Source organism: Oncorhynchus mykiss, chromosome 7 (assembly GCF_013265735.2).
Source record: "Oncorhynchus mykiss isolate Arlee chromosome 7, USDA_OmykA_1.1, whole genome shotgun sequence".
In the NCBI taxonomy this organism is placed as follows: Eukaryota; Metazoa; Chordata; class Actinopteri; order Salmoniformes; family Salmonidae; genus Oncorhynchus; species Oncorhynchus mykiss.
In genome coordinates this window covers 72,784,086-72,806,674 of record NC_048571.1, presented here as the reverse complement: position 1 = coordinate 72,806,674, position 22,589 = coordinate 72,784,086, and the positions used below count along the sequence as shown (strand labels likewise).

At 44.8% G+C, this 22,589-nt stretch overlaps 1 protein-coding gene across 3 annotated transcripts in view; it reads left to right on the top strand.

The window, feature by feature from the left end:
* Positions 1-10: 10 nt before the first annotated feature.
* Positions 11-22,589, top strand: part of LOC110528452 (ubiquitin-associated protein 2) — a 28,536-nt gene continuing 5,957 nt past the window's right edge. The window contains exons 1-19 of one of the 3 annotated variants that reach the window (XM_036984035.1): positions 11-138; positions 1,652-1,789; positions 1,984-2,061; positions 2,563-2,673; positions 7,416-7,584; positions 11,323-11,457; positions 11,551-11,617; positions 11,730-11,827; positions 12,099-12,151; positions 12,449-12,519; positions 12,985-13,135; positions 13,312-13,603; positions 14,012-14,277; positions 18,828-19,015; positions 19,333-19,606; positions 19,906-19,942; positions 20,037-20,205; positions 21,860-21,908; positions 22,011-22,482. In XM_036984035.1, the coding sequence (XP_036839930.1) occupies positions 1,694-1,789; positions 1,984-2,061; positions 2,563-2,673; positions 7,416-7,584; positions 11,323-11,457; positions 11,551-11,617; positions 11,730-11,827; positions 12,099-12,151; positions 12,449-12,519; positions 12,985-13,135; positions 13,312-13,603; positions 14,012-14,277; positions 18,828-19,015; positions 19,333-19,606; positions 19,906-19,942; positions 20,037-20,205; positions 21,860-21,908; positions 22,011-22,482 (2,776 nt within the window). In that variant the 5' untranslated portion in view covers positions 11-138; positions 1,652-1,693. Of the gene's footprint in view, positions 139-388; positions 509-1,651; positions 1,790-1,983; positions 2,062-2,562; positions 2,674-7,415; positions 7,585-11,322; positions 11,458-11,550; positions 11,618-11,729; positions 11,828-12,098; positions 12,152-12,448; positions 12,520-12,984; positions 13,136-13,311; positions 13,604-14,011; positions 14,278-18,827; positions 19,016-19,332; positions 19,607-19,905; positions 19,943-20,036; positions 20,206-21,859; positions 21,909-22,010; positions 22,483-22,589 lie in introns of those variants that run through there. The other 2 variants (XM_036984033.1, XM_036984034.1) reach the window with 2 other exon arrangements.

Sequence of the window (22,589 nt, the reverse complement as noted above, 5' to 3'; positions counted from 1 at the left end):
GAATATCAATGACCCCCAAGAGGACGACGCGCGCATGCGCGCTTGTATCCCACTGAGGAAAGCAAAGACAGCAGCTACGCCGTATATCACGTGACCTTGTCTGCTGCTGACTGAGTAGAGCGTGTTAGCGGTTAGCAGGTAATACAAAAAACAAATCTCGTTCAGGCACTCAATATTTATCTTTATACTTGAGCTAATTTAAACCCTTGTATAGTCTTGTCCCGATTGAAGTGTAATATCACCGATTCATTCGTCTCTTTAAACCATCTTTTCACTCTTTATTTCGTTATTTTCTATTGGCTTGTTCCCTGGCAAGTAATGTCGGAGCTTGGATCATACGCTGTGGCCATTTTCGTCAGAATTGAATTGATAAAGCTTTGTGGTTAGCTAGCAAACTAGAATTATTTGATACCTGAAGAACGGTTGTTTGTTATTGTCACTTGGGGAGAACCCCCGTTGGTCAACATTCAATAATGTTTGAACAGGAATGTCCGTTCGTCGTGTTTTGGTATATTTTTTTGCAATAAATAGCCTAAATTGCATTTCCAGCTAGCTAGCTAGCTACTTAGCTAACTAGGACAAAGGGGTCCCACTGTCTGTCACTGTTGTGTATTATTTGGCAGCTAGGACTAGAATCCACATTCGTGTATTTGAAACGCTCGCGCTTGCATTTGAGTTAACGTATCGAACGTGTGAAGACACGGAATTTATTATAAATGTAATTTATATAGGTATGCATTTTTTAATTCTAACTTAATTATGGCAAGCTATAAATAACAATTATTGTTTGCGTTGCACCCATTTGTTGGCCGTGATTATATTGGCTACCGTTCGAGTGTGTTCATGTCATATATTGTGTAACTAGATTAATGATTTATGAGTAGCCAGCTACTATTAGAGGTGATGAGGCCAAATTCGATAGCTACGGTAACTTGTTTTGTTGTTGGTGAAACCTCTTGGCGAGTGACATGATCCAATAGCTCATTAGCTTTCATGATAATGAACTCGCTTTGTAAATACAAATAGGCCCCGTCAGACTATTTGCTAGGTTTCCAAGTCCACTGCTTTCGCAAAGGCAAACTGGTGTTGCTGCTCTAAATAATCATATTTTAGAGCCAGTGTTTTTGGATGCATTACTGTAAGTTGCCAATGGTAGCCACTGACCTGCAGCTGCATTGTCTGATATGAACCAAGCAGTGTAATGTGTGAAGGTCTCACTATTCAATCTACGTATTCAACGCTCAGTTTATACAGTCTAGTTTATAAAGTATGTCTAGGGATACTGTTCACCGTAGATTTATGCCAATACAGGCAGATCACTGTGTGTTTAGACTTGGTGTTGCGCAATCCCATCCGACTTTGTTGACGTGTGGATGTCTGATACAGGTTACTCCTGTCCACGACCAGGGAATGCATTTCAGTTCAAAATAAACTGCAATAAAATAAAATCAGGACTATCCTAACAACCTGGGCCTAAATTTAAATAAGTGTTTGTCTTATACCTGTAATTTATTTGTATTTTTATTTAACCTTTATTTAACTGTCTACAGTGAGTAGGGAAAATACTGATTGCGTTATTGGTGTGACTTTCTATCCACATTTGACCTTTGTTCCCACCCCAATCCCTCTTTCTCTCTGTTTTGTCTTCCAGATTTTTCTATTTTGTACATACATTGTTTTGTATATACTGTATATGATGACCTCGTTGGGTGGCGACAAAGCCCGGGGCACTCGGGATAAAGTGCTGCCTGCTGCCACCCACACAACTCAACCACAGAAACAGCTCCAGGTGAGGGACACACAGTACAATTCACTTGATCATACTTAGCAGGTCTTCAGGTGTTAATGAATTTCTTCAAAACATTACTTCTCCTTCCTTCCCTTCTCTTTTCCTCCTCCCCCACCTTCCTCTTTTCCTCCTCCACCACCTTCCTCTTTTCCTCCTCATTTATCCTTCCTCGCTCTACCTCTTCTCGCCTGCAGGCGACCGCAGAGCAAATCCGGCTCGCCCAGATGATCTATGACAAGAACGATTCTGATTTTGAGGACAAAGTGAACCAGGTGAATGGGCGGGCATTGCCGAGGCCATTGTGTCAGTGCTGAATGTTGGCGTGTGTCTGTTGGAATGTTTGTTGCCCATTAAGAGGCCTACCTTAATTCCATCTGGAATCAGCAGGAATGAACACACTTGTGCTGTGCTCTCCTGTTAACTTTGGAAACCATTCTAAGCCTGTGAGTGTATGTTTGTGACTGCATGTACTAGAGAAAGAGGGTCCGCACTAATCTAATTTAAAAAAAATATATATATATATAATGCAATTTTAGAATAAAATGTCCCCCTCCCCCACACACCTAAATTCTAAGAGTGCAGACCTTTTCCTTTTCTAATACTGTCTATGCAACTAGAAGTGACAAATATTTCCTTCTGTGATACACACACAAGCGGTACATACTATCAACATCAGTATACATAGGGTCCTTGTATATTCTGTCATGTTTTGTTGTGGATTCAAATGAAGCACTCGTGTATATTTGTGTGTGCCCGTGTGTGTACGTCCATAGCTGATGGAGGTGACCGGAAAGAACCAGGACGAGTGCATGGTAGCGCTCCACGACTGCAACGAGGATGTTAACAGAGCCATCAACTTCCTTCTTGAGAGCACCTCTGACACGGTAGGGCACAGGGGACTAACGCTAATGCTACCTTTTCAATTTCCTTCAACCACTTTCCTTCTCTCTGGGTGATGGGCAGCTAGTCGTAGCTAATTTAGTTTTGCACAGTCGCCTCAAAGGCTCATTTTTGTTTTCTGCCACAAAATAATGTACTACTTACTATATGTCTCCTCCGAAACATAACAGCTCAAATCAAATTTTATTGGTCACATACACATGGTTTACAGATGTTATTGCGAGTGTGGTGAAATGCTTATTCTTCTAGATCTGACAGTGAAGCAGCATCTAACAGGTAAAATCTAACAATTCCACAATAAAACCTAATACACAATCTAGTAATGGAATGGGATAAGAATATATAAGTATAAAATATATGAATGAGCAGTGACAGAGCGGCTAAGATGCAAAAGACAGTAAAGAATATAGTATACACATATGAGATGAGTAATGCGAGATGTGTAAACATTCTTAAAGTGGCATTATTGAAGTGACTAGACGTTTATTAAAGTGGCCAGTGATATCAAGTCTGTAGGTAGGCTGCCACCTCTCTGCTAGTGGTGGCTGTTTAACAATTTGATGGCCTTGAGATTGAAAAACAGCTTCTATCTCTCTGTCCCAGCTTTGATGCACCCGTACTGACCTCGCCTTCTGGATGGTAGCGGGGTGAACAGGCAGTGGCTCGGGTGGTTATTGTCCTTAAATTATTTTTTTTTGCCTTCCTGTGACATCGGTTGTTGTAGGTGTCCTTCAACAAGTAGTTTACCCCCGGTGATGTGTTGTGCAGACCGCACCACCTTCTGGAGAGCCCTGCGGTTGAGGACGGTGCAGTTGCTGTAGCAGGCGGTGATACAGCCCGACAGGATGCTCTCAATTGTGCACTTGTTAAAGTTAGTGATCGGTGACAAGCCACAGTTTTTCAGCCTCCTGAGGTCTGTGTGCGTTCACCATTTCAGTTTGTTGGTGATATGTACACAGAGGAACTTAACACTTTACACCTTCTCCACTGCTGTCCCATCGATGTGGATAGGGGGTTGCTCCCTTTGCTGTTTCCTGAAGTCCATGATCATCTCTTTTGATTTACTGACATTGAGTTAGAAGTTATTTTCCTGACACCACACTCCGAGGGCCCTCACCTCCTCCCTGTAGGCTGTCTCGTTGTTGTTGGTAATCAAGCCTACCACTGTAGTGTCACCTGCAAACTTGATGATTGAGTTGGAGGGGTGCATGGCCACTCAGTCGTAGGTGAACAGGGATTACAGGAGGGGGCTGAGAACGCACCCTTGTGTGGCCGCAGTGTTGAGGATCAGCAAACTGGAGATGTTGTTTCCTACCTTCACCACCTGGGGGTGGCCCATCAGGAAGTCCAGGACCCAGTTGCACAGGGCGAGGTCGAGACCCAGGGTCTCAAGCTTAATGATGAGTTTGGAGGGTACTATGGTGTTGAATGCTGAGCTGTAGTCAATAAACAGCATTCTAACGTAGGCATTCCTCTTGTCCAGATGGGATGGGGCAGTGTGCAGTATGATGGGGATTGCATCGTCTTTGGACCAATTGGGGCGGTAAGCAAATTGGAGTGGGTTTAGGGTGACCGCTAGGGTGGAGGTTATATGATCCTTGATTAGTCTCTCAAAGTACTTCATGAGGACAGAAGTGAGTGCTACGGGGTGATAGTCATTTAATTCAGTTACCTTACTTTCTTGGGAACAGGAACAATGGTGGCCATCTTGAAGCATGTGGGGACAGCAGACTGGGATAGGGATTGAGTGTGTCCGTAAACACACCAGCCAGCTGTGCTGCGCATGCTCTGAGGATGCGGCTAGGGATGCCGCCTGGGCCGGCAGCTTTGCGAGGGTTGACGTATTTAAATGTTTTACTCACGTCGACCACGGAGAAAGAGAGCCCACAGTCTTTGGTAGCGGGCCGTGTCGGTGGCACTGCATTGTCCTCAAAGTGCGCAAAGAAGTTGTTTAGATTGGCTGGAAGCAAGACGTCGATATCCGCAACAGGGCTGGTTTTCTTTTAGTAATCCATGATTGTCTGTAGACCCTGCCACATACGTCTCGTGTTTGAGCCGTTGAATTGCGACTCCACTTTGTCTCTATACTGATGCTTTGCTTGTTTGATTGCCTAATGGAGGGAATAACTACACTGATTGTATTCTGTCATCTTGCCATGATTAAATGCGGTGGTACATGCTTTCAGTTTTGCGCAATATTCTGCCATCAATCCACGGTTTCTGGTTTTAATAGTCACAGTGGGTACAACATCTCCTATACACTTCCTTATACACTTGCTCACTGAGTCAATGTTATTGTCTGAGGCTACCCGGAACATATCCCAGTCCACGTGATCGAAGTGATCTTGAAGTGTGGAATCCGATTGGTCAGACAGCGTTGGATAGACTTAAGCACGGACGCTTCCTGTTTTAGTTTCTGCCTATAGGAGGGGAGCAACAAGATGGAGTCATGGTCGGATTTGCCAAAATGAGGGTGGGGGAGGGCCTTGTATGCATTGTAGAAGGTAGAGTAGCAATGGTCGAGCGTGTTACTCGCTCGTGTACTGCAATCAATATGCTGATAGAATTTAGGTAGCCTTTTTAACAAAGCTGATTTGAGAACATCCCCAGCTACAATACGCAGCCTCAGGATATATGGTTTCCAGTTTGCATAGTCCAGTGAAGTTCCTTGATGGCCGTCTTTGTATCCGCTTGCGGGGGGATATACACGGCTGTCACGATAACGGAGGAGAGTTCTCTTGGGAGATAATACGTCGGCATTTGATTGTGAGGAATTCTAGGTCAGGTGAACAAAAGGACTTGAGTTCTTGCATGTTGTTACAATTACACCATGAGTTGTTAATCATGAAACATACTCCCCGGCCCTTCTTCTTACCGGAGAGATGTTTATTCCTGTCGGTGCGATGCGCTGAAAATCCCATTGTTCCTGTACGGACTCCGACAGCATGTCCCAAGCTAGCCATGTTTCCGTGAAACAGAGTATGTTACAATCTCGGATATCTCTTTGGAAAGCAACTCTTGCCCTGATTTCATCGACTTTGTTAACTGGGGACTGGACATTCGTGAGTAGTATACTCGGAAGCGGTGGGTGGTGTGGGCGCATCCGAAGCCTCACTAGAAGACCGCTCCGGCACCCTCTCCTCTGGCTGCATTGTTTTGTGTCGGCCTCTCGAATCAGTTCAGATGCCCTGGGAGGTGCAGACAAAGGATCCGCTTTGGGAAAGTCATATTCCTGGTCGTAGAGTCTGGTTGTGGTGGTAAATTGACATCTCTCTGATATCCAATAGTTCTTCCTGGCTGTATGTAATAACACTTAAGGTTTTCTGGGCTAACGGTGTAAGAAATAAAACATATAAAATCCAGCACAGTTTCCTAAGGACTAGAAGTGAAGCTGCCATCTCTATCGGCGCCATCTTGCGTTCGTTTTCTGGATTATTCAGGGAAGCAAACATCACTTTTCTGAGATATTTGCAGTTTTTATCTCCAAATAAGTAATCCATGTGAATCGTGTAGATCTGTAAAAATAATATATATCTATATATATATATATATATATCTATATCTCTTCTATATATCTTCTATATATGTATGTTTGGGGTAGGGAGTGGTGGTAGTGGTGGGGGGGGGAATTGGAGTGGTGGGGGGGAATTGATGAAAAGTGCGCAGACTCAGTGTGTCACTCATTGAGCTATGAAAGTGAGATGCGAACAGATTTTCTCCCTGTGTGATTACTAAATAATGGTATGTTACTCACATCTGATCAGAGGCCTTCTGCTCTCTTTTAAGGTCCTTACTACTGAAAGTGTCTGTTCCAGGTGCGTAGAAGTCAAAATAACAATACTGGAAGAAATAGAGACCTGCACGCTGTCAAAAAAAGGAATAGATCCAAAACTGAGGCCTGAGGATATTTATTGAAACAACATGGTGCCCAAAGAACATAGCATAGTACAAACAAGTGCAGAAATAACATGTGAAAACAAAAAAAATAACAAAGAAAATAATGACACAATGCATCTCTACGTGTCCTACAAATAGAATATGGGAGTTCAGAGCGTGATGTCAGATATGTCATATCAGAATGAGTTCTACATCCAATATCCAAAAAGTGTGAAGTTAAATGTAATGTGTTGTATTGAGGTGTGAATATCAGGGACAGGTTTTTGTGCGGCACGTGCAGAAAATAGTGTTTTTGAGTGTCAACTGCAAAGTTCAAGGAGTTGGTCTGATGGTGCCCTCTATCATCGGCCTCCCCCCACGCTTGCAGGAACAATAGAGTAGCTACATTTTCTGTAGGCAATGAATCGCTCAACAACCCTTGTCACAGCCCTTCCAATCAAGCCCAATCTACTACTGCTGCTCCCGCAACCCTGTGGTCATGAATCCTTCATGATGTCTGTCTTTGTCAGTGACGTTGTGACACTGCAGTAGGAGGGGTATACAGGGTCACAACCACATGTCGATTACATAAATACATGATCTCACATTGACTATTTTGTACTTTGAAGTTCATGGGAAAGGAAGAAGTTCAAGCAGTTGTAGGATCTGACTTGTAACCTTTTAATCTGTTCTCTTCCCCCTCTTTCCCATCCTCTACTCTTATCACCCCCTCTAATTCCATCCCTCCACCTCTTGTTCCCATTTCCCTATACACCCCCCCTTTCAAAGCAAGTGAGGATGTGTCAATAAGGAGAGATCAAACTTTTTAAAACCTATCTTTCTCTCTCAGACCTCATGGGAGACAGTGGGGAAAAAGAAACCCCTAGCGAAGGAAGGCCCTGCGGAGGGCAAGGAGAACCGGGAGAAGAGAGGAGGAGAGAGGGAGGTCAGCAGGGGCCGCGGGGGAAGCAACCGGCGAGGCAGAGGGGCCAGCAATCGCAGCCGCCAGGGGGAGAGAGGTAGGGGGCCACGGAGTCTCTCAAATTCTATCCATATGTTAATAAACAAGGCATTATAACACTGCCTAATTGATCACCTAAGAGCCAGGGTGAATGATTAGTCAAAAGATTTCAGTTGTTTATTACAGTTCTACACCTTTCAAACCAATATGTTTTCCCGACAACTTTAGCATCCCACCAACTTTTTCCGCCTTTTCTTTATATCTGAATGGTGTTGCCGGTATCAAGGCCTAAACTTTTATTTCCGCGAACCGATCTAGTCATGATTGCGGTAAAGGCCTGCCTTCGGCTTAGTATCAAATGTAGCCGTAATGTTGAGACGGGATTGGCACGCACTATGCTCTTAAGCGCTTGATGGTTGCTAGGCAGCTGACGTTACTACTATCCTCTAAACTTTGCGAGGCATGTCACTAAACCTATTTGTTTGCATTGCCCACCACATGTACTGTTTTCTTAGCCACAACTGGATGGCTCCATAGAGAATAACTGGGAATAAATGACAGAATTACGAGAAATATGGGAATAAAGTAGGCAAATGTCATTGAAGGCATCAACTTGTTGCTTACTGAAACTGTCTTCCAATTATTATAATATATTTGAAGCAATAGTCTGACGTGTGGTCAACTATTTTAGCACAGTTTCCTGCCGCTTTGAGACAAGCGTGGGGACTTGTCTTGATAAATCCATACATTTCAGATTTTTCTTTTCACTCATTCGCTGTTTGGCTCTTGGTTAGGCTACAATTAGGCTGTGGAAATGTTAGTTAAGTTGAGGTGCGTTCTGCTCATGATCATCTTGTCTAGTTGGCTCATTCATTAGCACTGATCAGAACATTTTGCCAGCATGTTATGTAGTTTAACAAGTGGATAATTTTGCTCTTGACTTGCAGTTGTAGCCTAGGTCTACTCCCAACCAAAAGCCTGTGACTTGTCTTAATCAACCAATGGGATTTTGTTTAACTGACTCTCCATATGTATATTTGGTTAATTCTCTGGCTGGGCAAATAAGTGGAGGTGGTTTAACTCATCTATTCCTTTGCTCATCTATCACTGATCAGAAACATTTAGCATTCAATAATGTAGCCTAAATAAAGTTTAGACATAGAGGACCAAAAAAAGCCAATCAATCGACGGATTTAAAAAAAAAATATTTTTTATTTTATTTTATTTATTTGTAATAATGACAATTACAACAATACTGAATGAACACATATTTAACTTAATATAATACATCAACAAAAATCAATTTAGCCTCAAATAAAATGAAACATGTTCAATTTGGTTTAAATAATGCAAAAACAAAGTGTTGGAGAAGAAAGTAAAAGTGCAATATGTGCCATGTAAAAAAGCTAACGTTTAAGTTCCTTGCTCAGAACATGAGAACATATGAAAGCTGGTGGTTCCTTTTAACAGGAGTCTTCAATATTTCCAGGTAAGAAGTTTTAGGTTGTAGGAATTATAGGACAATTTCTCTCTATACGATTTGTATTTCATATACCTTTGACTATTGGATGTTCTTATAGGCACTTTAGTATTGCCAGTGTAACAGTATAGCTTCCTTCCCTCTCCTCACCCCTACCTGGGCTCGAACAAGGAACACATCGATAACAGCCACCCTCGAAGCAGCGTTACCCATCGCTCCACAAAAGCCGCGGCCCTTGCAGAGCAAGTGGAACAACCACTCCAAGTCTCAGAGCGAGTGACGTTTGATACGCTATTAGCGCACACCCCGCTAACTAGCTAGCGATTTCACATCGGTTACACCAGCCTAATCTCGGGAGTTGATAGGCTTGAAGTCATAAACAGCTCAATGCTTGAAGCACAGCGACGAACTGCTGGCAAAACACACAAAAGTTCTGTTTGAATGAATGCTTACGATCCTGCAGCTGCCTACCATCGCTCAGTCAGACTGCTCTATCAAATCATAGACTTAATTATAACATAATAACACACAGAAATACGAGCCTTAGGTCATTAATATGGTCGAATCCGGAAACTATAATCTAAAAAACAAGACGTTTATTCATTCAGTGAAATACGGAACCGTTCCGTATTTTATCTAACGGCTGGCATCCATAAGTCTAAATATTCCTGTTACATTGCACAACCTTCAATGTTATGTCATAATTACGTAAAATTCTGGCAAATTAGGCGGCCCAAACTGTTGCATATACACTGACTCTGCGTGCAATGAACGCAAGAGAAGTGATACAATTTCACCTGGTTAATATTGCCTGCTAACCTGGATTTCTTTTAGCAAAATATGCAGGTTTAAAAATATATACTTCTGTGTATTGATTTTAAGAAAGGCATTGATGTTTATGATTAGGTACAGTCGTGCAACGATTGTGCTTTTTTTCTCAAATGCGCTTTTGTTAAATCATCACCCGTTTGGCGAAGTTGGCTGTCTTTGTTAGGAAGAAATAGTCTTCACAGAGTTCGCAACAAGCCAGGTTAGTAGGCAATATTAACTAAATATGCAGGTTTAAAAAGATATACTTGTTTATTGATTTTAAGGAAGGCATTGATGTTTATGGTTAGGTACACATTGAAGCAAGACAGTCCTTTTTTGCGAATACGCACTGCATCGATTATATGCAACGCAGGACACGCTAGATAAACTAGTAATATCGTCAACCATGTGTAGTTAACTAGTGATTATGATTGATTGTTTTTTATAAGATAAGTTTAATGCTAGCTAGCAACTTACCTTGGCTTCTTACTGCATTCGCGTAACAGGCAGTCTCCTCGTGGAGTGCAATGTAATCCGGTGGTTAAAGCGTTGTACTAGTTAAGGTTGCAAGATTGAATCCCCGAGCTGACAAGGTAAAAATCTGTCATTCTGCCCCTGAACAAGGCAGTTAACCCACTGTTCCTAGGCCATCATTGAAAATAAGAATGTGTTCTTAACTGACTTGCCTAGTTAAATAAAGGTGTAAAAAAAATTAATTTTAAAAACGGCCAAATCGGTGTCCAAAAATACCGATTTCCAATTGTTATGAGAACTTGAAATCGGCCCTAATTATTTGGCCATTCCGATGAATTGGTCAACCTCTAATATAGATGACTCCAAAAGCCAGCGGAGGTTGTGAAATGACTCGCATGCTTTTGAAAGTATAGATTGACGATGAAGATACTCTCAATGTAAGACCCTATGCCTGCTCCCGACAAAGCGGAGTGAGGGTAGGAAAGAGAGAAAACGTGGATCAAAAAAGTGGAAGTTGTGTGGGGAAATATTTTTGGATTTTATTCTGTTACATTATATTCTTATGTGTTGACTGTGATCAGGGTAGCCTAAGTGAGTCCTCTGTTAAAATAACTATTGATTTCATGAGCATGGCGTAGGCTGTAGGGTGCACAGACCAGTAACATAATTAAACTCAAAATATGCCTTTCTATTCTTTTGAAAATACATTTTATTAGTCTTATAATGTTTCTTAGGACCTGCCTAAAACACATGAATAATGGGTTTCTTTGTGATGGCATATATTTAATGCATGTATTAAAATAGACGTCCACCCACATCGCTCATGCCTACTCCCATTCCTGTACTTGTCGGCATGTGCATGGGCGATATAAAAGAATGTGGTAAAAATGGGACTGTATGATTTGGGCTCTATAAAACATTGCCAGCATTTTTTTTATAGCCAACATACCATATAATCTGTCTGTAAAGGTTACAGTTACTAAGTCCTGTCCCTTCCCCTCTCTCCCTTTTTCTTTCTGTCTCTCTGAGCAGTGCGGCCAGAGGAGAATGGTGTGGAAGCGGTCCCTGTGGACAGAGGGTCAGAGCGAGGCCGCAGGGGTGGGAGAGGGGGTAGAGGTGAGTGTCATTTAGTGGCACTTTCTCATATGTTCCAGTCAACACTCCCAGGTAACTTGTGGTATCTTAACTAAACACAATTTATTTGGTTCCATGCTTTCTGTGTGTTGACCTAGTGTGTGTCTGTCTGTGTGTGTACTACAGTCGGATCTGGAGGCAGAGGAAGGGGCAGGGTGCCAGCGGGAAGCAGGTTCTCAGCCCAGGGAATGGGGTGAGTTATGGAATATACACACCTGCACATACCAACTCTTACACACACACACACACCTGTCTGGTTCCTCGTACACTGTTTTTTCTTACACCTAGACCCCTCCTCTCCTCAGGACCTTTAACCCAGCAGACTACACTGCAGAACAGAGGACAGGGACCACACAAGATGACTCCTGGGAGTCAGGAGCCATCAACAGCACAGACGGGACAGGTGAGGCCAGAACCATGAAACACTGGGCTTTTCAAAAATGTGTGCACACATCCACCAATTTCCCCAGGTGCAGAGTTGAAAAAATATCAACTCTGGATGTATTCATTGGTCAGGATGTGTTCATTGTTTTTAATGTTCCTTGTAGACTAGTGCTAGGGAAATGTCCCTGGACTTCAGTTCATATTCTAACGCCTCTCCATAAAGCCTCTGTTTCCCCCTTCATCTCTGACCTTCAATAACCTCTAACCCCTCACTGGTGTTCACCATGCAGTGGCCTGGAGGAGTACTCTGGAGGACTGGGCTGCTGAGGACTGGAGCGAGGATGTGAGTCTTAGTACTGGGGAGTAGTGGTCAGGGGGTGGAGGGAGCTGTGAGTCTTATGTTCACGTTTTGGAGATTTATCTTCAGATGGAACAAATACAATATACTAGTTCTCATACAGCGTTAGTTGTTTGTTGAAAAGGTTTATGCTTGTTGATATGGAGCTTTCCTTGAAGTGGACAGTGTTAGATTGGCCATTGTGGATTGTAATTTAACAAAACCATAGATTTGCTTGCATCTCACAACTCTGCCTATTGCATTTGTCACCAACTCCGTAACCCTCTCTCTGTCTTCCCTCAGCTCTCTGAGACCAAAGTGTTCACTGCCTCAAGTGCACCGGCACCTCAGAACCACATCATACCTGGGCAAAGGTAACTCCCTGCTCAACATCCGCACAACCAACAAGGGCACATTTCAACACTGATTTTGGTATTGTGTTTGTATATATATGGGCTCCCGAGTGGAGCAGGGTCTTAGGCACTGCATCTCAGTGCTAGAGGCGTCACTACAGACCCTGGTTCGATCCCAGGCTGTATCACAACCGGCTGCGATTGGGATTCCCATAGGGCGGCGCACAAAATATAGGACAATACTAGTGCCCAGCGGTGCACAAAACAACAGTTTTACCTTTTTGCCAGGTTTATTCCATGGAGTGATATGTTTGGCCCAGGTCTATACATGCACAATATCCTGGATGAATGGATCCTTCACCTGTAGACCGGGTTCTCATAGTGGCTGTGATGTGTATCTCTGTAGCAGGTCCCCATTCTGACTGTGTGTATGTGTATAATAGAAATAGTATTATTTTGTAATAATTGTATGTGTATCTCCTGTAGCCTGGACCATGCGTCTATGCTGCAGAAGCCAGTGGGAGGAGAAGAGGCACCCTCCTCTCAGAGCCTGGTCTTCACAAACTCCCACCATCACCCCGCCCGCAACGGGTCGGCCGTCGGCACAGGCAGTACCAGCTACGCACATGCCGCCCTGGTGAGCCATACCCTCCCACACACTCGTTTCCTTTACAGTTTTCAAATACATATTTCCTGTACATGATCACCATATTTTTCTTGTATTATCATAGCGCCCCATTCATTCTGAAAATATGTCTTAAACAATTTGCAAGCACCCCAAGCTAACTCTCTGTCTCGCTCGCTCCCTGCCAGTCGTCAGTGCTGGGGGCAGGTTTTGGGGACCTGGGTCAGTCTAAGAGGAGTCAGTCCAGTCCAGGGGCCCAGATCTTGGAGCAGCTGAAGGGCCCAGGCCTGGGTCCTCTCCCCTCCTCCCAGGCAGCCCCCCCTCCCAGCACACAGGGGACCAGCAGCACCTCGCTGGGGAGTAGACTCCCAGGGTTAGGAGTAGCGCCCCCGGTCCTCCCTCCGCCTTCCACTTCCAGCTGGGACATCAAGACCCCAGAGCCTAGCACCACCACCACCTCACTCACCTCCCACTTCAGCCGTGAGACACACACACACTTGTTTTTCTATTCTCGTGGGGACCTAAACTTTATTTAAATTCAAAATCCTATTTTCCCTAACCTTAACACCTAACTGCTAACCCTAATTGTAGGCCTAACCATAAACCTAACCCCTAAGTTTAAAATAGCCTTTGTCCTAGTGGGGTACGTGGGAAGAATCTTCCTTGTTTTACTGTCCTTGTGTGGGATTTCACATCCCCACGAAGATAGAACAACACCCACCACACACTCAAACACTTTTTATCAGATTTAATTAGAGATTTATCAAATTCATCTATCATTTCAAATACCTGGCATATGGCTTCAAAAAATAAATGACCATATGTCTTCATGTGGTGTTTGTGTCCATATGCCTGGCTGATCTGTGTTTGTGTGTTTTTGCCCTCCAGGGGAGTTTAGACTGCAGCCTGAGCCGTCCCTGGTGCTGAGCCATCTAGTCCAGAGACACGGCGCCCCCTCTCTGCCCCTGGCGTGCCAGTCCAGCCCCCCGCCAGCCCAATCCCCCTCCCCCAGCCAGGGACCCCCCCTGGCCGCCATCGGTGCCAAGCCTGCCCCCAGCGCAGGGCCGGACCCTCAGGGCAGCAGCTCGCTGCAGCAGCAGCACCGCGTTCCTCAACTAAAGGCTCAGAAACGAAGGATACCTCCCACCTCCAAGGTAAGGAACCAAAGTCAAGTCTTTCCTCGATTCCCTGTGTGAAGTCACGGAATCAAAGACGGGGGAATCAAGGAAAGTCTTCCGAGATTCACCCAGTGTGCAGGTCAGTAATGGTCAACCTTTGCTATTAAGGCTCTTAGCCTAGTTCTAAATCAAATCAAATGTCACATGGGATGAATACACCAGGTGTAGACCTTACAGTGAAATGCTTATTTACGAGCCCCTAACCAACAATGCAGTTAAAAAAAAAAATACAATTAAGAAATAAAAGTAACAAGTAATTAAAGAGCAGCAGTAAAATAACTATAGCAAGACCATACACAGGGGGGCACTGGTTAGTCAAGGTAATTGAGGTAATATGTACATGTAGGTAGAGTTATTAAAGTGACTGCATAGATGATGATAACAGAGAGTAGCAGTGGAATAAAAGGGGGGGGGGTGGTTGCAAATAGTCTGGGTAGTCATTTGATTAGTTCAGGACTCTTATTGCTTAGGGGTAGAAGCTGTTTAGAAGCCTCTTGGACCTAGACTTGGTGCTCTGGTACCGCTTGCCGTGCGGTAGCAGCGAGAACAATATATGACATGGGTGGCTGGATTCTTGGGCAATTTTTAGGGCCTTCCTCTGACATCGCCTGTTATAGAGGTCCTGGATGGCAGGAAGCTTGGCCCCAGTGATGTACTGGGCCGTACGCAATACCCACTGTCGTGCCTTGCGGTCGGAGGCCGAGCAGTTGCCATACCAGGCAGTGATGCAACCCGATGGTTCAGCTGTATAACCTTTTGAGGATCTGAGGACCCATGCCAAATCTTTTCAGTCTCCTGAGGGGGAATAGGTTTTGTCATGTCCGCTTCACGACTGTCTTGGTGTGCTTGGACCATGTTAGTTTGTTGGTGATGTGGACACCAGGGAACTTGAAACTCTCAACCTGCTCCACTACAGCCCCGTCGATGAGAATGGGGGCATGCTCAGTCCTCTTTTTCCTGTAGTCCACAATCATCTCTTTTGTCTTGATCACGTTGAGGCAGAGGTTGTCCTGGCACCACACGGCCAGGTCTTTGACCTCCTCCCTATAGGCTGTCTCGTCATGGTCGTTGATCAGGCCTACCACTGTTGTGTCATCTGCAAACTTAATGATGGTGTTGGAGTCGTGCCTGGCCGTGCACCCCTGAGGGGCCCTTGTGTTGAGGATCAGATTAGCGGATGTTGTTACCTACCCTTACCACCTAGGGGTGGCCCGTCAGGAAGTCCATGATCCAGTTGCAGAGGAAGGTGTTTAGTCCCAGGTCCTTAGCTTATTGATGAGCTTTGAGGGCACTGTGGTGTTGAATGCTGAGCTGTAATCAATGTATAGCATTCTCACATAGGTGTTCCTTTTGTCCAGGTGGGAAAGGGCAGTGTGGAGTGCAGTAGATATTGAATCATCTGTGGATCTGTTAGGGCGGTATGCAAATTGGAGTGGGTTCAGGGTTTCTGGGATAATAGTGTTGATGCGAGTCATGACTAGCCTTTCAAAGCACTTCATGGCTACAGACGTAAGTACTACGGGTTGGTAGTCATTTAGGCAGGTTACCTTAGTGTTCTTGGGCATAGGGACTATGGTGTTCTACTTAAAACATGTTGGTATTACAGACTCAGACAGGGAGTGGTTGAAAATGTCCGTGAAGACACTTGCTAGTTGGTCAGCGCATTCTCGCAGTACATGTCCTGGTAATCCTTCTGGCCCTGCGGCCTTGTGAATGTTGACATGTCTACAGGTCTTACTCACATCGGCTGCGGAGAGCGTGATCACACAGTCTTCCGGTACAGCTGGCATAAAAGTAATTTAGCTCATCTGGTAGGCTCGTGTCACTGGGCAGCTCTTGGCTATGCTTCCCTTTGTAGTCTGTAATAGTTTGCAAGCCCTGCCACATCCGACGAGCGTCAGAGCCAATGTAGTACGATTCGATGTTAGTCTTGTATTGACGCTTTGGCTGTTTGATGGTTTGCCGGAGGGCATAGCGGGATTTCTTACAAGCTTCCGGGTTAGAGTCCCACTCCTTGAAAATGTCAGCTCTAACCTTTAGCTTAGTGCGGTTGTTGCCTGTACTCTATGGCTTCTGGTTGGGGTATGTACTAGAGGTCGACCGATTACTCGGAATGGCCGATTAATTAGGGCCGATTTCAAGTTTTCATAACAATCGGAAATCTGTATTTTTGGACACCGATTTGGCACTCTTTTTTATTTTTGTATTTTTTTTTCCACCTTTATTGAATATTTTTAACTCGACAAGTTAGTTAAGAACACATTCTTATTTTCAATGACGGCCTAGGAACGGTGGGTTAACTGCCTCGTTCATGGGATCTTCACCTTATCAGCTCGGGGGATTCAATCTTACTGTTAACTAGTCCAAGGCAATAACGGCCTGCCTCTCTCGTTGCACTCCACAAGGAGACTGCCTGTTACTCGAATGCAGTAAGCCAAGGTAAGTTGCTGGTAAAACTGTGCTAACTTATAAAAACAATCAATCAATCATAATCACTAGTTAACTGCATATGGTTGATGATATTACTAGATATTATCTAGCGTGTCCTGCGTTTCATATAATCTGACTGAGCATACAAGTATCTAAGTATCTGACTGAGCTGTGGTAGGTAGAAGCAGGCGCGTAAACATTCATTCAAACAGCACTTTTGTGCGTTTTGCCAGCAGCTCTTCGTTGTGCGTCGAGCATTGCGCTGTTTATGACTTCAAGCTTATCAACTCCCGAGATGAGGCTGGTGTAACCGAAGTGAAATGGCTGGCTAGTTAGCGCGCGCTAATAGCGTTTCAAACGTCACTCGCTCTGAGTCCGTGGTTGTTTCCCTTGCTCTGCATGGGTAACCCTGCTTCGAGGGTGGCTGTTATCGTTGTGTTGCTGGTTCGAGCCCAGGGAGGAGCGAGGCTAGGGACAGAAGCTATACTGTTACACTGGCAATACTAAAGTGCCTATAAGAACATTCAATAGTCAAAGGTTAATGAAATACAAATGGCATAGAGGGAAATAGTCCTATAATTCCAATAATAACTACAACCTGAAACTTCTTACCTGGGAATATTGAAGACTCCTGTTAAAAGGAACCACCAGCTTTCATATGTTCTCATGTTCTGAGCAAGGAACTTAAACGTTAGCTTTCTTACATAGCACATATTGCACTTTTACTTTCTTCTCCAACACTTTGTTTTTGCATTATTTAAACCAAATTGAACATGTTTCATTATTCATTTGAGGCTAAATTGAATTTATTGATGTATTGTATTAAGTTTAAATAATTCAGTATTGTTGTAATTGTCATTATTACAAATAAAAAATTATTTAAAAAATCGGCCGATTTAATCGGTATTGGCTTTTTTGGTCCTCCAATAATCGGTATCGGCGTTGAAAAATCATAATCGGTCGACCTCTAGTATGTACGTACGGTCACTGGGGACGACGCCATCGATGCACTTATTGATGAAGCCAATGACTGATGTGTTGTAAATACCATCAGAGGAATCCCGGAACATATTCCAGTCTGTGCTAGCAAAACAGTCCTGTAGCTTAGCATCTGCATCATCTGACCACTTTTTTAAATTGATTTAGTCACTGGTGCTTCCTGCTTTAATTTTTGCTTGTAAGCAGGAGTCAGGAGGATAGAATTGTGTTCAGATTTGCCAAATGGAGGGCGAGGGAGCGCTTTGTGTGTGGAGTATAGGTGGTCCAGAGTTTTGTACACCAGCTGTTATTTACAAAAATACCTAGTCCGCCGCCCCTTGTCTTACTAGACACCGCTGTTCTATCCTGCCGGTGCAGTGTATGACCAGCCAGCTGTATGTTGATAACGTTGCCGTTCAGCCACGACTCCGTGAAGCGTAAGATATTAGTTTTGAATGTCCCGCTGGTAGTTTAATCTTCCACGTAGGTCATTGATTTTATTTTCCAAAGATTTCACGTTTGCTAGCAGAATGGAAGGAGGTGGGGGTTTATTCAATCGCATACGAATTCTCAGAAGGCAAACTGCCCTCCGGCCCCTTTTTCTCCGCCTTCTCTTCACGCAAATGACGGGGATCTGGAGCTTTTCCCGGGAAAGCAGTATATAATTCGCATCGAGCTCGTCACTCGTTAAAGGAAAAAAAGGATTCTGCCAGTCCATGGTAAGTAATCTCAGTCTTGATCTCCAGAAGTTATTTTTGATCATAAGAGACGGTAACAGCAACATTATGTACAAAATAAGTTAAACAATGCCAAGAAACGAACAAAAAAACACAATTGGATAGGAACACGTAAAACGTCAGCCTTCTTCTCCGGCGCCATCTAACACACCTGATTGATCTAATCAATGTCTTGATGCTTAATTTGATCAATGCCCAGCATTGTAGCGCACTGCTCTAAACTAAGAAGCTAAGGGCGTTTGAGGGTATTGGGGATCAAGATAAGCAAATCTTTGCAGATCCTTACACAGGCTGATCTTCTCAGATGCAAGGATTGTAAATGATAATGTTACCGACAGTATGCCCACTCTGAGTGAGAGCTTTCCCTCCCCTCCTGACCAGATCCCTTCGTCGGCGGTGGAAATGCCCGGCTCTGCCGACATCCCCGGTCTCAACGTTCAGTTCGGAGCACTGGACTTTGGCTCGGAGGCCACCCTGCCGGACTTTGGCCCCGTGGAGACATGTGTCAGCGTGGCCTCCAGGGCCCCCGCCCCACAGAGCCAGACCAACCTCTATTCCAAACCCCTCAGGTGGGTCACAATTTCCACCACAGGTGTATTCAGTTAGGTTAAATGTTGCAGATAGAAGAGTAACGAGTTTACGTGATTCCCCTTTGTGCCTGATAGAAATGTTGTGCAGAACAGATAGACAATCCTATGTTATTCTATGTCTAGCTATATGTATTCTGTTATGTTGCACTCTCCTGAACAGATCAAAGGGGTGGCCAACAGACTGAAGACCATGCAACCACACCCCTTGGACTAGAAGTCTATTTGAATACTTTATACTATGTACTTGTACTTATGGCATGTTTATAACTAAAACCTTCTTCTCTGTTTGTCACCAGTGAATCTATGGGCACCCCTCTTTCTATTCCCCTCCCTCTGTCCTCCTCTGAGCCCATCTACCACTCCCCGTCGGTGGCCATGCCCAGCCTCGCCCCCTCCGCTATGGGTATGGTCAGCTCCTCCACTCCCTCCTCCTCCATTTCCTCCTCAGTGCCCTCCTCCTCCTCCACTTCTCCCTTCGTCTCACTGGGAAGCGGTTATGACTGTGGGCCTGTGGCCCCTCACTCACGCCTGGCCTTCTCCCAGAGCAAAGAGGCCCCCGGACCAATCATGGTGAGTCGATCTAACATTGAAGGCCACCGGAGTCGTAGTCGTTCGGCACCAAACGGACTGAAACATGGAGGAACGACCTGAACTTGTCCAATAAGAAGCGTTTGTTTTTATTTTCCGTTGCAAAACGTTTTGCTACGGTGTGCACTAATGAATAAGACCCTTCCACACTGTCATGGCTTGTGTAATTGTGAGACGCACCAGTTGTTGTTGTATGATAAAATAATTTCCCACTGTCGGATAATAAAGATAAGTTGACTTGAGTGAAGAATACAAACTTGGTCGTTTGCTCGTCTCAACAGAACGGTCTGAACAGTGTGAGGACGTCTGCGATGGACAGTAAGTAACACATTTCATTAAATCAATCATTCATTCAGTGCTGCTACTTTTGTAGTTAAATTGTGATTGTTTCTCCGTCTCTCTTTCTTCCCAGCTTCATCAGCCTCCTCCACTCCAAAGCCAGAATCTCCCTCTCCGAGCATCAGTACCAGCAGTGCTCCTGCCCCCTCTGCCCTCATGCCCTCCTCCATACCCCCCCACAGCTCAGCACTTCCCAGTCTGCCACATGACATGCCCTCTGCCAGCTTGGCCACACTGAGCAGGTAACACACATCTACTCACTTTTCCCTTGACGTCTTTGGATGTGTGCTTGTATTGACATGAGTGAGAGGCAATTTATGCATACAGAATTCAAGTTTGCCACTATAGGCTACAAATGCAGTTAACTTCTAGTATCTATTGAGATGAATATACTTGATTGTGAATATATCTAAATCAAGAGCAGAAGGCAAGTGGTGTGTATATATAAATGAATGAATGTCCTTTATACAGTCCATTCGGAAAGTATTCAGGCTCCTTCCCTTTTTCCACATTTTGTTACGTTACAACCTTATTCCAAAACTGCTTAAATACTTTTTTCCCCTTATCAATCTACACACAATACCCCATAATGACAAAGCAAAAACAGGCTTTTAGACATTTTTGCAAATGTGGAATTTTTTTAAAACTGATATCACATTTACATAAGGTTTCAGACCCTTTACAGAGTACTTTGTTGAAGCACCTTTGGCAGCGATTATAGCCTTGAGTCTTCTTGGATATGACGCTAGAAGCTTGGCACACCTGTATTTGGAGAGTTTCTCCCAATCTTCTCTTCTCAAGCTCGGTCAGGTTGGATGGGGAGTGTGGCTGCACAGCTATTTTCAAGTCTCTGTTTGATCGGGTTCAAGTCTGGGCTCTGGCTGGGCCACTCAAGGACATTCAGAGACTTGTTCTGAAGCCACTCCTGCATTGTCTTGGCTGTGTGCTTAGGGTCGTTGTCTTGTTGGAAGGTGAACCTTCACCCCAGTCTGAGGTCCTGAGCAATCTGGAACAGGTTTTCATCAAGGATCTCTCTGTACTTTGCTCTGTTCATCTTTGCCTTAATCCTGACTAGTCTCCCAGTCCCTGCTCCTGAAAAACATCCCCACAGCATGCTGCCACCGCCATGCTTCACCATATGGATGGTGCCAGGTTTTCTCTGGGTGTGACGCTTGGCATTCAGGCCAAGGAGTTAAATCTTTGTTTCATCAGACCAGCGGATTTTGTTTCTCATGGTCTGAGTCCTTTAGGTGCCTTTTGGCAAACTCCAAGCGGGCAGTTATGTTCCTTTTACTGAGGAGTGGCAGCCATCTGGCCACTCTACCATAAAGGCCTGATTGGTGGAGTGCTGCAGAGATGGTTGTCCTTCTGAAAGGTTCTCCCATCTACACAGAAGAACTCTGGAGCTCTGTCAGAAATTTCCCTGAGCAAGGCTCTTCTCCCTCGATTGCTCAGTTTGGCTGTGCGGCCAGCTCTAGGATGATTCTTTGTGGTTCCAAACTTCTTCCATTTAAGAATGATGGAGGCCACTGTGTTCTTGGGGACCTTCAATGCTGCAGACATTTTTTGGTACCCTTCCCCAGATTTGTGCCTCCACACAATCTTGTCTCGGAGCTCTACAGACAATTCCTTTGGCCTCATGGCTTGGTTTTTGCTCTGACATGCACTGTCAACTGTGGGACTTTTTATATAGACAGGCGTGTGCCTTTCCAAATCATTAATTCTGTTTTTTATTTTTAATCAATTTGCAAGAAATTCTAAAAACCTGTTTTCGCTTCGTCATTATGGAATATTGTGTTTAGATTGGGGGGGGATCATTTAATCCGTTTTAGAATAAGGCTGTAACGTAACAAAACGTGGATAAAGTTAAGGGGTCTTCTTCTCTCTACCTTGTAGTCATGGCAGCAGTAGTCATTCCTCAGTGCTCGGCTCCAGCTCTCTCACTGTGAGTATGGCTTAACACACACTCACACATACATTTATTTTAGAGAGGTCTATGCAGAGTACAATCTCCTCCTTAACTCTCTCTCTATCCCTCTCTTTGTAGTACACCAGTGTGGACAGTAGTGTGAGCTCTCTGGCGCCCTCGTCTGGCTCCTACTCAACTGGCCAGGCCCCGGCCCAGTCGCTGCACCAGGCCCAGTCGCTGCACCAGGCCCAGTCGCTGCACCAGGCTCAGTCGCTGCACCAGGCTCAGGCTCAGTCGCTGCACCAGGCTCAGGCTCAGTCGCTGCACCAGGCTCAGGCTCAGTCGCTGCACCAGGCCCAGGCTCAGTCGCTGCACCAGGCCCAGGCTCAGTCGCTGCACCAGGCCCCGGCCCAGTCTCTGCACCAGGTCAACAGCAGCATGGCTCACATCATGGGCACCATGAGCCACATGAACAGTATGGTCAGTAGCATGGGTGGCACCAGCGGGCTACACGCCAGCCAAGCACTGGGGCTCAGCGCCAATGGAACCACAGCCCAATCAAACCTCTCCTCGGCCCCCAGGACCGCACCACTGCTCTCCTCCTCAACTGGTACTCACAAATATATTCGCACACACACACACACACACACACAGAGTTAGCCAGAAACATGAAGCATACAAGTGAAACTGTATTGTCTAGAAGCAGTGTGTATCCTT